Source organism: the organism of the source record quoted next, unplaced genomic scaffold (genome assembly GCF_019419815.1).
Source record: "Pyrus x bretschneideri cultivar Hongxiangsu unplaced genomic scaffold, Pyrus_bretschneideri_v1 Contig5, whole genome shotgun sequence".
NCBI lineage: Eukaryota > Viridiplantae > Streptophyta > Magnoliopsida > Rosales > Rosaceae > Pyrus > Pyrus x bretschneideri.
This window is the reverse complement of record NW_025999787.1, coordinates 7,035,699-7,051,298: the sequence shown is the minus strand read 5'-3', so window position 1 is coordinate 7,051,298 and position 15,600 is coordinate 7,035,699. Positions and strand designations below refer to the sequence as shown.

Below are 15,600 nucleotides of genomic sequence, written 5' to 3'. Positions count from 1 at the left end.
CATCTCTCTTCAATTCCTTCTTCTTCCAAAATATCAATTGACTGAGCTATATTTCAATTTACACTAACAAGTATACACACAACATAGGCAAAAGCTTTCCTACCAAGTTGTTAGATAACAGTGTGTGGTTAGAACCTATATATGATGGGTTAATTAATAGGAGATTTTATTCTTAATATTAAGAATAAAACTATTAGTGGCACCGGTTAAACTAAATTATGATACAGGAGAAAACATGAGGAATTGATCGAAATCAAATCTACCGTCAGCATATCTATATCAGTGAAGTGATGAGTGATCTTCAGAAAAACATCTCTGTGTTTGGCATATAGGAAAACAATCAACATGAACTACCTTATATATGTTAGAACCGGGTAATTCTGAAGAAACCATAGGGTGCTCCTAGGTGTGTGTAGGGGTTGTGTGTGTTCACGAGAACTTCATAGAAATTAGAAAAGAAGTTGTCAACTATATACTTCCATCCAAATCCCTCCAGCTAGCCCTTCCAAATTCAGTGATGTGAAACACGTATGGTCAAACAAAACAAGTAACAAGGGAATGTACGACCAGAATAATTTATGAAATGTTATATTGGCGAGAAAAATAAACTCAACTAACACATGTACCAACAACAACCTTTGACAAAACAAGAATTGTAGAGGTTCTTTTGAAGCTTCGAACCGAGATTTAAAACTGGCCCTTAGGCATAACAAGGAAAGATAAGACGGGAGTCCAATTCAACAATAAACCTTGCGACACACAAACTATAACATGGAACTGAACAATAGAATAACCAATTCTCCATTAACAAAAGTCCTACTATCCAACTTTTAACATAAATTTCTACATAAACTTCTATCACCCAAGTTGAGAGCTCTACCTAATTCAAAATCCATTTTTCTATAGCAAGTCAAATTGCAATAAATGGACCGTCAGCTTCTTTTCCTTTTCTGGAGTTCAAACTGCTTCAGTAAAGCTGAGATACCCTCCTTCAGTGAGGCCCTCCTCTTTTGCTCAAAGTTCCATAATTCTGGTATTGCGTACCTACCACTGGCATTATACTCATTCAATTCCAGCAAGGCAGTTGTCATAGCATTGTAAACATGAACACCGTATTCATCCTTAAAATTTTTCACTTTGTCATCTTTCTCATCATCAATAGTTTGCTGTATGGTTAAAACAAACATAATCCAGTTAGAAGGGCATGAGAAATGAGATGTACTGGAACAAATCAATTGAGTACAACAAAGTTAGAGTATGATAATGATGAGCCAACTGTGGGTCCCCTGTATAAATGTTGTAATCTATGCATGTGGCTAACCATAAATTCCAACATTTGGTATCAGAGCATCGGGTAGCTCTTCATAGATTCTTTTGGTGATTACTGGCAACGTATAAATTAGATTATTGCTTTTGCTTGCTTCTTTAAGTTTTTATCAGGTACAGGATTAAAGTTAATGTGAAAACGCAAAGCAGAATGAAAGGCATAGGCTGCCTTTCCGTGCCTTAATTTAAGGGAAAAGAAATAAAGGTTGTTACTTTTGGTTGAATAAGAATAGAGCGAAGCAGAGTGAGAGAGATGAGAGCATCCGGCTCTCCCAAGAAACGAAAAGGGGCAAGCGTCCACAAGAGAAGAGAGTTGATACACGGCAAGGGAGAGAGAGCTCCTAAAAAAAAAATTGAGGGATTTTGCTGAACCTCAGCCATGGCACAACTTGAAGATCTTAATGGCGTCGTTCTCGGCCATGCTGGGAGAGACGATGATGTTTCCGGTAGACGTAACAAAGACGTGGTTTCCGCTGCACAGCAGTTGGCGTGCCAACGTGCGTTTCGGGTCACCTCAGAGATCGTGCGAGAGCAAGGTCTGCTGGGATTGTATCAGGGCTTGTCGTCGGTGATTCTGAAACACCTCTGAAGAGCAACGGTGGGTCCCTCTCTCTCCCCGCCAAAGCTATCTCCGGCGTTGTTGCTCAAAATGGAGAGGGATGCTCTGTGAAGATAAAAGGATGTTGGTGATAAACGTAAAGGTTAAACATGAACCATTAATATATGTTTTGTTATATTACTAACATCTTCTGGCTTCTTAAGATTAATATTGTTAAAGACACCAAATAAAATAATCTTCCCAAGTCGGGATTATCAGGAATTTTATTTGACAAAAATTTAGTTATGGTTTATGGTCGTCATTATTAATGGTTCATGTGTATAAAGTTTTTCAAACACAGGTTGAAAGGCATGGTGATAAAGATAACTCATCTCAGAGGTTACTACAGCCATGATAAAGTATTCTTGAACAAATGTTTATATAATTTTTTCACCAAAGTGAGAATCATTGGGAAGTTTTGTTCAAGGTATTTTTACTTAAAATTGTGAGTAACAGTTTATTACGTGAGACTAATCTTTCCAAAGAAAGAAATAATGATTGGTTCAAACTGTGACTCAGTGTATAGTATTTCATGATTTCATAAGCCAACTTTAGTCTCTTGTCCAAAGATGTAATCCAAGTTGGAGTGTGAAGTTTGTGAAATAGCTATACAAATAAGGATGCATAATGCATATTTGACAGTTTATGTTTCTTGTCCAAAGGTGTAACATAAATCTATGTTGTTTGATGCTACACGCTTTGCATACCAGTAATGTCTTTTTGACTGCATTATAATACATATTGATATCTAAATATGTATTGGCACATAGCCATTGGTGTAGTGCAATTATAGTTTAGTAAGTTTTTGTTGTCTTATTTTAATATGTCTACCGGTGATTGTATACATATATTCTGAATCTCACTCTAGTAGTGAGTGGTAAAGCAATATATTTTTATTGTGCATATGAAATATGAGCTTGATTTAATTGATTGTTAGGCTGGATAACATACAACTAAATCATTGTTGCATGCACTTGAATTTGAAAACGAAGTTGGAGTGCTATGATGAAATGTAGGCAATTTTGATAAAATCTTATACTTAGGAAATCTGTATGAATCTTAACAACCAAAGCCAGTAGAAACACGGATATAAACCACTATATCGCACATGATATTTTATTCTTTGTACTTGATAATATATGATGTGATCATTTTCAAGCATGCTGAAAATTGAAATTAATTGAATATCAAAGTGAGTCTTATCTCTTCCACTTGTTTAATTGTAACACTCATTTTTGCTTGCTGAGTTGGTTCTTATTATAGTTTTTACTTAAACAATTATTTGTGTGCTTATTGCATACTATTTCAGCTGCCTGTGCTTCTCATAACATTCTGGAAATAGAACTTGTTTTGAAGTGTGTTTAGGTGTGATGGCTAGTTATCTATTCTATAGTCTACGCTATGCTACTTGCTTGGCCTTTGCAGCATGCGAAGTGCTGGCTTTGAAGCATCGGAAAGCATGTCTGATCAAATGCCTAATTTGGTGAACTTGGAATACAAAATAATGGAACATATCATTGCTTTCTGCACCTAAATCACATATACCTGCCATTCACTCTATGTGCTTGTTTTTATTTATTTATTTAATTTCAGGTTGAATTTGATCGAAGTTATGACACACACTTGCATCAACTAAGCAAAGTGCAATGGTTTTAGTTGATATTAGGACCGGTGATGTCAAAGTTCTTTGATCAAACTTGCATCTTAATTATAACAAAGGGATGATCTTCTTGCCCAAAGGTGTAGATCGTTATTTTTGGTTCAATTAAGATGGCACAGTATGGATTCTATTTCACCAGAGTTTCTGAAAGCTTCATCTTGTCCAAAGGTGTTGAAAGTTTTTCATAAAGGTAACTCATGTAATGTATGACCCAGGAATAAAGTTATGTGTTTTTAGTTACAAATATTTCCACTATGAGTCGCATTATAGTTTGTGGTTTTGTGCATGGAAATTGGTTGCATCATGATATATGTTTTGTCTCTTCATGAGACTTGTCGATGCAAATGTATTGGACCCATGAAGGTTAACCAAAGATTACTTAGGTGCACATTGTTTGAGTTTTAAGCTTTTAAGTCTCTTCAATTTTGAATCATGATGTCTATTTGGACGTTGTCTTGTAATATTAGATGATAAAATTAGACATTCTGGTTTTTTCCTATGGGCACCAAATTAAATTGATATGAAATTGAATTTGTTATGAATATATATTCTTGGCAAATGCGCAGAGTTTCCGGGCAGATTGCATGTCTTGAATAAAGTTTGATGAATGACTCATCTAATGATTAATATTAGATGATAAAATTAGACATTCTGGTTTTTTCCTATGGGCACCAAATTAAATTGATATGAAATTGAATTTGTTATGAATATATATTCTTGGCAAATGCGCAGAGTTTCCGGGCAGATTGCATGTCTTGAATAAAGTTTGATGAATGACTCATCTAATGATTATTATTATTATTATTATTATTATTATTATTATTATTATTATTATTATTATTATTATTATTATTATTATTATTATGTGTACATTGTCAATTTTCGTCTCTTGCATATGGTTACCTTGGATGGTTGCATGTTGATCTTTTATAATGAGTATGATATTAATAAGACCTAAAATTAATACCTATATCTCTACTGGTTTCATTAGCTCTTACTGTTTGATTATTTTCGGTATGATTTTGTGTTTCAATCATACATGGTTAAGGAAAGTCAAAAGGAAAAGGAAATTTTATGATAATATGCTTTTGTTCTACAATCAAGTTATGATGTTGTAGATTAATGGGGAGATAATTCTATATTGTTTAGCCTTATATCTTGCATATTAACTTATAATGTATGCTTATGTCGTAAGGATTTCTTTTGGCTTATTTAAAGGATGCAAGCAATAAAGAATCCTTGTGGCTAACCAGTTAGAATAATTATCTAATTCTATTGCTATGAGAAAGTCTTTTAGTCATTACATTGTTAATATGCTGAATTAGTGGGAGTGTTGTTCGCACTATGTTGTTTTTGTTTAAGACTTTCAATTAAATTCATAGTTGCATATGGCAATATTGATGCTTCACTGGAATTATTTAGGCAAACTCATTGGAGTTTGATAAATGACCAAAGTCTCTGTGTTTAAAGAACATGTTGCAAGGATGGGAGTGCAGGAATTATTCGATTCAATAGCTATGTGACAGTAAACTTATAATTTAATTTTGTTTACTTTATAGCCATTTCTGCAAATAAATGTGAGAAAACTTGCTGATTTAGTTCTATGTGTTGGTTTTGACATGAATTGTTAGTAATAAGCAAATGTTTGGCTGTCGGGGCTTCTATACATTTTACTATCCCTTGTAGCATTGTTTGCTTATTTGAAACTTCAGGTGGTTTTAACTATTTCAGCGTGAAAGATAGCTGAAGATGCTTTGTTAAAACTAATCAACGATAAGGTAATGGTTTATCCAGTGGGAGTATAAAGTAAAACTCCCTTCTGGCCAACATGTTTATGCATCATACGTGAATGGTTTTGTGATATGGTGATTTCAGAGTGGCTGTGCTATGATAGTGCATGTCTTTTCTGAAGTTCTATGTCTCGAATCACTCATGGTGGATGTGTGAGGAATTGGTTATTCGTTTATTAACTCACATGATCACTAAGGAATTGGTTTTGGTGGAAACATGGCTCGAAACAAGGATGATCAGTTTAGGTCCAAGTGGGAGAATGTTGGAACCCTATTGGACTCTAAACTTATCTCATTAGGGTTTTGAGTTTAGTTGAAACTGGAATCAGTTAGAGTTAATATTTGAATAAGTCTTCTTTCCTTTAAAGTAGGACAATAAGGTTAAACATGTTGGTGAGTGGATATCCCACGTTGGAGTGTAAATGGGCATGCAGTTTTGCCAAGCAGTTTCTATGATAGGTGGAAACGGTTGTGGTTATACGTCTATAAAATGGTTTAGTCCTTGCTCAAGAGGAACAAGTTCTTTTAGTAACTAGCCCTATTCTAGTGAGAACATAAGGTCCCCATTGAGTAGAAGACTCTTCCTCGATCATTCAGTAATGGCTTCATCAGATTTGTGTGCTCTTTCGTCCCATGTATAAATGTTGTAATCTATGCATGTGGCTAACCATAAATTCCAACAAATACCTCTTCCAAACAAGGCTCTAATACCATGTTAGATAACCACTGGCCCCAAAAGCTTAAGTGATGAGCGAATGGAACCGCAAGAATTATCAGGATTACAACAACGACTATCCATGGGTTGACAGAAGTAAACCCAACACTGCATTTGCCTTGACAGTAACAAAAGATGTACCTATACAGTAACAATATGACAGAATAACCCTAGATATTCAGTTACGCCTTTTAATTGGAATATGTTCAGACAAAATTTGGAATGACAAAGAAAGTGCTTTTGACAATTGGGCAGAAAGCAAAACCAGATTGAAGAAACAAGCAGAATTTACAGTCAACTATGCGACTGTGAAGGAAATTGAGGGCGGTGAGGTGAAGGGGGCTTCGCTTCCTCAGGCCACCAATTAGCTCTGTTGCATGAATTCATAAGGAGAGCAGGTTTAATATTTTTTGTTTATTTAGTTTCCATTTTTAGGGTGAGAAGAGTGCTGGGTTTTGTGAGAGAAGAAAATCTGAGAAGTGTTTGTATGACCTGGACAGTAGAACAGAGAACTCGGAATTCTTGGGAGGATTTCTCACCGAAGAAGAAGAAAGTGGACTACTTTGCTCAGGCCCACCAGCAAGTATATTGGTGGGCCGAACCCACTTTTCATCTCTGCTACATGAAAATAAAAACAATTTAAATTAGCGTTTTTTTTTTAATACAAACGATATTTTACAGTAAGGAGAATGAGAGGTTTGAATTCAGGACATCGTGAGTTGAAGAAGAAAAGACTAATAAATGTGATTTAAATCAACTTTTTATCGCAACTGTGAAACCCTGTCCTGCATGAACTTATGAAATTACCATTTTTACCCCTTATTCCCTACCCAATCCGAATCCCCTTTTTAGATTTTCCCCTAATTTTCCTCCTCTCTCTGCCTGTTACGTTGCAGTTCCCTATCTCCCTTTCTCTTCTTCTCTATTCCCCCCCTGAGACACACACTCTATCTCTATTAGCTCACTCATTTTCTCTCAGCTCTCTCTCTCTCTCTCTCTCTCGAACCCTTCTCCCTTTTCCTTCCCGGTGACATACATACCCACACACCCAACCGTGACACCACAACGAACGACAACACCACCACCACCGTGATGGCTTTCTCTCTCCCTCTCTCGTCTCTGTGAAGCATAGAGAACCCAGGAACCTAGATCCGGCGAGCCCCTTGGCTTTTGAGCCAAAATCCAGCCAACTCCGGCCACTACTTAGGAAACCAAAGGTATCGTTCTAACCTACACTCTTTTATCTTCATTTTGGTAGTTAGTTGTAGGTTGTAGTGGATAAACGAGGTCAATCAGAGCTCCAGAAGCTCTGGCTTCCTCCTTTGTGAATCCGGCCTGAGAACTTGGTCGTTTTGACCCAAACTCGGAGCCCAAGTTCTTTTTCAACCCCAACCCTTGGGCTGGGCTTTCAAGCCTAAACCCTTTAATGCCCAACCCTTTTAAACATTCGGACCCCGAACCCAAAGAAAACCAGGTTCTTGGGCGGTCCAAGTTGGGCCTTAGGCCCGTTAAACCCTCAGTCCAAACCCTTTGAAACCCAACCCAACCCTTAACCTGAAACCCAAGGGAACCTTGGCTTTTAGGCCATAGAACCGGCCCATTTGAGAAGCCCAATAAGCCCAGCCCAGCCCACTAAGTCAGCCCAAAACCCTCAGGCCCAAACCCAGAACTGGCCCAAACCCTGAGGCCAGCAGTGCGTGGACACGCGTGAGGCCGAGCCAGTGTTATCGCGTGGAGTGCATGCGCCGTCGTCCACGGCAACACCGGCGATTTTTTTAGCCAACTTTTCGACGACCCACGGCAGCGCTGGGTCCCCCCTTATGTTTTTCAACGTCCTGAATCCGTTTATGACATCTGTTTTCTAAAATTCAATCGTTATGTTAGAGTTTTATTAATTGGAGCCTTTATGTTCTTAGGTACGATTATTAGCAGTGATTTCGTCTTTCCTATTTCGCACGGCTCTTCGACGACGGAGTATCTATGACTGGACCCCTTCTGAGATGCATATTTTAATAGTAGAAATGCATACATTAAAATCATGATTTAATGGTTACGTTTTATGAGTAAATTAGATTTACACTTTATGATTATCATGCTTTATTGAGAATATTTTGGAATACCATACTTTATCAAATTTATGTTCTTTGTAGTAGATATGATGGATGACTATATACTATTTATGAACATGTTTTTACACTCTTTGTAGTATATATGATAGATGACTATATACTATGAAGATATTTTGAGATATATGTACTTATGTTGGAAAGATTATATTCAATGTTTTGTGCTTATCTAGTGATCATTGTTTTGCCTACGGGCAATTATACTTATATTGGCTTCGGTTCGGTGGTGTAGTGGCCTTTGGGTTGGCAGATATTTATTGGCCTACGGGTCGGGTGATGTAGGGGCCTACGGGTCGAGTGATGTAGGGGCCTACAGGTTGGAAGGATATTCATATTTTTGGCTTACAGGTCGGGTGATGTAGGGGCTTACGGGTCGATTATGATACCACTATTTAGCACATTATATACAATTTATGTTTTAAGAAGTTTTATGGCATGCTCGGGTTTTCGGAAAACCTATTACATATTATACTATTGAGTTTTCATAAAACTTTGGGGGTCAGTACGTTGATGAATATCTGTTTTAGTATTATACATATCAACTTGGTTCACTCATATTTGTTTTGCGCCCCCTCAGGACATAGGAACGAGTCGTACAATCCGAGTTACGAGGCATTCCCCTACCAATGACATCGTGCCATCCTTTCTAACATCATTGTAATAGCACATTCCGCTTGTATTCTGAATTAGATGTATGCTCTGAACATGTCATGCATTATCACTATCATTATCATTGTTGGCAATTGAATATTATTATATTATCTTATAAGGTATATGTTGGAAAATTACATTGCGTAGTACGCGCGAAATTTACATGCACGTTTCACATGTTCTCAACATTTGCAATTATTAAATGGCTTGCGTCATTCTCGGGTGTCGACCAGCACATGGCCATCCTGATGTCCCCCGAACATCGGGATCAGGGTGTGTCAGCAACACACAGAGGCGTGAATGAGGGAATACAACACCATAAGGAGGAATTCATAAACCTTCATATTCTACTACATACCCTAAACAGGAGGCATATGGCAATAGCCAAGTTTACAATAAAAAAATAGGGCAAAGGAAGAGGCTTGTAGCCTAGTTGGTTAAGAGCATTTACCAGTGCACTCAAAGGTCCATATATGTTTGTCCACGCGATTCTCAAGACTCACTGATTAAAGAGTTGTTGATGTTATTAGTTTGTTTGTACCGTTAGTTTTGTTCCGAGTACAATATGTTTGGATAAGTATGTGGAGGAGAAGTATCCTCTGAAACCGTCATTGCCCGATAACCCTCAGCTAAAAGTTGTTAATCTCCAGGTAAGTTAAGGAACTCGTTCTTGTTCACTGCTAGGACACAGCCAGAAAACAGAAATTTGCATTGCATCAAAACTTATGTAAGAAGATTCTACAAATGCTACAGATTCTAAAGCACTTGAAGGGCTTTATGTTTTTGTTGTTATAGAATATAGACAAAATAAAGAATAAGAGTTATCTTTTCTTTGATCGCAATAGGACGCTGCATACAACAAGTAACACCACACCCCTAAAAGTTAAAAAGTAAGGCAAATTCAGATGAAATACCACCTTTCAATAAAGATTTTAGGGAAAATACCACTAATCCCTTCTAAAAATTGTGAATAAATACACTTATATGGAAACATTTATATTTTTTTCCCCATTGCACCTGATCCACATAGCACCAGTGCCAGTTTCAAAAATTGTTGTTGGCCACAACCTGGTGGTTACAAATTTTTTCTAGTTGCTGAAAATTCAAGTCACTTTTACACAGTGACTTAAAAAAATACGTGCAACTTTTTCATTTTCAATTATGTTTTGTTGTGTGAGTTTATTTTTTTTTTCCACACATGTAATTACAATAAAACTAGAGAATTTATGAGAAAATTCATTACTTAGCTTGTTCTTTTGAAGGTCATTGTTAGAGAGTGACATTGAGATTGAAAAAAGTTGTTGGTCGCCAGAAAATTTGATCAATCAGTTTCAAGAAAAAGTTGCTCGGTCAAAAAACATGGTAGAATTAAGTGACAATCATGTAATTAATTTGAATTAGTAATATTTATAGAATTGTTTTGGTTGACTTTTCCATTGATAGCTAAACTGAAAACATGGTATTTTGGTTATTCATATCTGCATCAGACCTCCTGAGAAACGAGAGATTCCCCAAGGAATGAAGGATCTGTCCTGTTAAATTATACTTTTCTAAATTAGATGCTTCAAACGTCTGCTATATTGTTTTCTGTAATCCTTGTCCTGAGCTAACCCTATTCAGGTCTATGATAACCACCTTCCACTTGGCCGATGGCAATGCCACCATCTTTGCCCAGCAGCAGCTCATCTGCTTCTAAAGACCAAGTCATATCACAGCCAATGACCAATCTACTACTTTCATGCAGCGTCAAACATTCCACGGTCACGGTCTAAATCTGCAGGTCAGATCGTGCGGTGGAGCATGGATATGTCATCTAATACCTCTCATCGGATTATTCGATGACACTTGAAACTAACTATTGTCCTAATTTGCTTCATGGGTGAATATAAACTCAATCAGTGGGCCATATAGTATCACAGTTTCAATTGTTATTTCAAACGGGGCATGCAAATATTTCTATTCGACAACTTTTTTCATGGGTGGATATGTCATCAAATACCTCATCGGATTATTCGATGACACTTGAGACTAACTATAGTCCTAATTTGCTTCATGAATGGGTCAATATAAACTCAATCAGTGGGCCATATGGTGTCACAGTTTCAATTGTTATTTCAAACCGGGGCATGCAAATAGTTATATTTTTGGAAAAAAAAATGCATGCAAGTTGATAAACAAATAAATAAATGTGTAAAATGTGTTGAACTTGGAACCACCAAGCCACCAAATGTCTAAGTGCAGAGGTGTTGAACTGTAGATACGTAACAGAGTTTAGTTTCAACGCTGAACTTGCACAATTCCATATATACCTCGCCATTTTTCTCTTAGATGGAATTATGTACAACGATTCAGAGGGCCTGTCGCATTCATCAAGCTATACATATCAATTACGTAACTTCCTTAACATTAAAATACTATAAATTAAGTCCTGATATGTTGGGATAAGTTATGAATGAGAATGACCACAATTCCAGATTATTCCACATTCGAGAACATAAACCAAAGAAAACATTACCGAAATTTATCATAAAGTATTATTAGAAAATCTCAAACAAAATTGAATGACAATTGATAAGATAACATGTTAAACATTTTATCTATGGTACCTCTTCATGTATATAGCCCTAGAAACTCTAGGAGACTAAATAGGAATACAATTAAACAAGTAACAAAAAAATAAAAAATAACAATCTCTTCGAAACGTTAACACCTTATAGCAATGAGTTTGATGTGCATCATCAATCTATTTGAAACAACATGTAATGATTCCGAATCAGACATTGAAACTTAAATTAATCTATAAAGCTTTATTCTTGCTGCTCGATTTGCGCCTTTCAACTTGATTTTCAGTCTGTTCCGCAATCTAATTTACATCAGTCCCTCCCATATAGAGGAGCCCTCTCCTACACTTGTGAGATTCAATTATTTAGTTGACCACACTCATTATAACACATGTGTAACTTCTCCATTATTATAATAAAAATGCCAGCCAACTTAATGGACCAAATTAAGGGTGAACCAGATAAATGCATTGCGTTGTGTATACTAGTCAGTATCTAATCGCCGCCTTCCGTGTCTTAATTAACCTTTATATTTCAGCTGTATGTTTGTTTACAACGAAGGAAGTGACAGATGCCCAAAATTTGGCACCCAACCACATTTTCAGGTGCCTACCGGGCATCTATATAAGAAGGAATCGGAGTCCTCCTATATCAAGATCCATCCATTGTGCTTAAGAAGTTATTGGAAATAGCTTCAAAACCAACGGCAATATTTTGGTCTGAGGTAAATATCGTCTCTTGTTTATGATATATATGCATGCTTTAAAATAACATACCGTTAACGATGTGTCATCTGTGAGCATTGTGAAATGTTCTCAATTAAATCATGGCCAGGGATTTCATTACTTGTTCTCCAAATTTCAATTATTTTTTTTACAATAACCAGATATTATCAATAGCATGTTATTATTTCTATATATATATATATATATATATATATATAAACTGGCATGAAACTAACCTTTTTTTTTGTATATATTTTATTTTCAGGATAGAAAGACGTATATCTAGCTTCAAAAACAATATGGAGAAATCAACAACGGCTGCTATATTATTGCTCTTGTACTTTTTTGGGTTCTGCCCTCAACCAGGGGTTCCCTCATTCGCCAATCCATCTGATGACCTTGGTAAATATAGTTTAAAAGTCCCATTGGTTTTTTAAAGTAACTTACATGACAAATAAATTTAATAAAAAACAGTTCTCCCTATATAAACTTTTTTCCTCATCTCTTTTGTTCATATAATGCAGACTTTAGCTACTTGAAATTTGTACGTAACGCAACTGATCTACCATTACAAGAAGAATATGACTACATTGTTGTGGGAGGGGGCACGGCAGGGTGCCCGTTGGCAACAACTTTATCTGCAAACTACTCCGTTCTCCTTCTAGAAAGGGGCAATATTCCATCAGCATATCCAAATGTGTTGCGTGCGAATGAGACTCTTGCAAATTTCATGCAAGAAGATGACGGTAAGACACCGGCCCAGAGGTTCACATCAGAAGATGGTGTGGCTAATTTAAGAGGACGGATCCTAGGCGGGTCAAGTATGATCAATATTGGCATATACTCAAGAGCCGACAGTGAATTCTACGAGAAATCAGGAATTAAATTGGACATGAACTTAGTCAATAATTCATATGAATGGGTTGAAAACACTGTAATATTCCGTCCGAATGTAACACGCTGGCAATCTGTTGTGAAAGATGCGATGTTAGAAGCTGGTGTTCGTCCAGACAATGGACTGACTTTGGATCACATTCTGGGAAGTAAAGTCACGGGTACGCTCTTTGACAATCGTGGAAAAAGACATGGAGCTGTGGAACTGCTGAATAAAGGACATCCAAAAAACCTGAGAGTTGCAATTCATGCCACAGTAGAGAGGATCATTTTCTCTTCCGAAGCATCAGGTATCCAAACATATTTGATATATACAATTATAGATCATTTAAATTTGAAGAAAGTTGAGGTTCAATCATAAAACTAATTGACTATACGGGGAGTAATCCAATTTACTTATAAGTCTATGCAAGGTTCATTATTCCATCAATATGGCATTTTCATTCTCAACAAAATTTCCATAAAACAAAAATTGAATCTATCATGGCATTAAAAAGAGAGAATCTTCTATATATTTGAAGGATTTGAATCTATTCTGTTTACTTGTAAATTAAATATATGTCCAATTCTAATATCGATTTTATGTAGGTTTGTCAGCTAAAGGAATCATATACAGTGATTCTAACGGGAGGTCTCATCAGGCATTGATACGTGGTAAGGGTGAGGTTATATTGAGTGCAGGTGCAATTGGAAGTCCTCAACTTCTACTACTTAGTGGTGTTGGCCCAAAATCTTACCTTTTATCTTGTAAAATCCCAGTTGTTCACCCACAACCTTACGTTGGGCAGTTTATGCGTGATAATCCTCGTAATTACATTACCATTTTGCCCCCGTTTCAAGTAGAACCTTCTACTGCACAGGTTGTTGGTATCACAAGTGATTATTACATAGAGACTTTCTCCGGCTTGCCATATTCTACTCAGGCCTTTAGTATTTTCCCTAGTCCAACTATTCCCATGACCATAAATTCAAGTTTCGGGCAAATTGTTGTCAAATTTCCAGGACCCTTGTCCTATGGTTCTCTTAAACTGCAATCATCCTATGATGTCAAAGTTGCTCCAAATGTCAAATTCAACTACTTTGCACAGGAGGCAGACCTTTCTCGTTGTGTTAGTGCCGTGAGGAAAATGGGTGATTTATTAGAAACAAATTCATTGAAACCGTATAAGGCTCACGATTTGCCAGGTCTAGAAGGTTTCAACCTTTTTGGACCGCCCTTACCAGTGAACCAGTCAGACGATGCATCCTTTGAAACCTTTTGTCGAGATACAGTAGCCTCATTTTGGCACTACCATGGTGGATGCCTGGTCGGAAAGGTAGTTGATGAAGATTTGCGGGTCATGGGGATCAAGGCATTACGTGTTGTTGATGGATCTGTATTCAATTTATCACCAGGGACCAATCCTCAAGCCACTCTTATGATGTTAGGCAGGTATGCGTGTTACATGCATTTAATTCAGTACACAACCACAAGAAATTACCTGTACATAATACAACTAAGTAAATATTTAACTAAGTCCTTAATTTGCTTTTTTATTTATTTATTTGTGTAAGAATATATGGTTGTTCTTTTCCCACACCAAATTTTGTTCTTTGGGCAGGTATGTTGGCGTTCAAATGCTGGAAGAAAGATCAGAGTGACACGTTTCTTCGAGATTATATTCAATTTGTCATACAATGGATTGAAGATTATTCAACAACCTTTAGTGTTATCGTGTTTTTACTTAAGATAAACTTAGTTAATAAGGTCATAATGTAACTCAAGACTCAAGTGGTAGGACGGAAAGAATAATTGAAAATCGAAGCTAAAGGCACATTAGTTGTATCATTTATTTCTTCTTTTAGTATTGTAATTGAAAAGGTAGATGCAGAGTGTATTCAGCATGTATGATGTATTCAATAAAATGTGGAGCGTGAATAAAAAAACCCTTTTAGAAATATGTATCCGATATGAACCGAAGTTTTGGAATAAAACTTTATTTCAATTTGATCCATCTAAAACTCACCCCAACTTTAAGTCATAAACATGTCCCACTATTCATTGTATTATCAATTTACCTATTTCGACTCAAACTTTGAGCTAGACATGCTCAATTGGATGAAATTTTTGAATTGTCCTACTTTGAAGTCCAATTGTGTTTTTCATAGCAGTCAAGGGGTTGGTTTAATTTTGGACATGGTCTGTTTTTAGGGGTGGAATTTGTGGCGTCATCTTATAAAGTTTATCATTTTTTCTCTATCAGAATGTGAGAGATTATGTACCTTACCGTTCATTGTCCAACAAATACACTTAGGAGTGTATAATAATTTTTCAAAGTGTCAATGACGTCACCTTCAGACAACCCTAAATAATTTAGAGAACATCCACCGTACCCAACTTAATCACATAGTCCACACCCTCCACATAAAGTTTCAGCATGTATCTACCAAAACTGTACATGTTTCAACAGTTATATCTGTCATAACTATATGTAGTTTCAACAGGTACCTACCGAAGCTGTGCGTATTTTCAGTAGGCTCCAGCCTTAGAATACATGAATCTGTGACAAATGAA

The 15,600-nt window shown here is 36.5% G+C and overlaps 1 protein-coding gene across 2 annotated transcripts; it reads left to right on the top strand.

The window, feature by feature from the left end:
* Nucleotides 1-11,995: 11,995 nt before the first annotated feature.
* Nucleotides 11,996-14,871, top strand: LOC103954303 ((R)-mandelonitrile lyase 2). 2 transcript variants are annotated; one of them, XM_048569052.1, is made up of 5 exons: nucleotides 11,996-12,144; nucleotides 12,418-12,554; nucleotides 12,677-13,336; nucleotides 13,635-14,478; nucleotides 14,648-14,871. In XM_048569052.1, exons 2-5 carry the CDS (start codon nucleotides 12,452-12,454, stop codon nucleotides 14,685-14,687), a joined length of 1,647 nt encoding a protein of 548 aa, XP_048425009.1. In that variant the 5' UTR covers nucleotides 11,996-12,144; nucleotides 12,418-12,451; the 3' UTR covers nucleotides 14,688-14,871. The 2 variants fall into 2 exon arrangements, with proteins under 2 accessions (XP_048425009.1, XP_018504694.1); XM_018649178.2 differs by having other exon boundaries at nucleotides 11,996-12,151.
* Nucleotides 14,872-15,600: the final 729 nt, after the last annotated feature.

What these genes read in the sequence shown, in the direction of transcription:
- LOC103954303 (XM_048569052.1), top strand. Translation starts at nt 12,452, where the DNA reads ATGGAGAAATCAACAACGGCTGCTATATTATTGCTCTTGTACTTTTTT. An exon ending in CAATCCATCTGATGACCTTG is followed by an intron (nt 12,555 to 12,676) that starts GTAAATATAGTT and finishes CATATAATGCAG; the next exon opens with ACTTTAGCTACTTGAAATTT. An exon ending in ACTCTTATGATGTTAGGCAG is followed by an intron (nt 14,479 to 14,647) that starts GTATGCGTGTTA and finishes TTCTTTGGGCAG; the next exon opens with GTATGTTGGCGTTCAAATGC.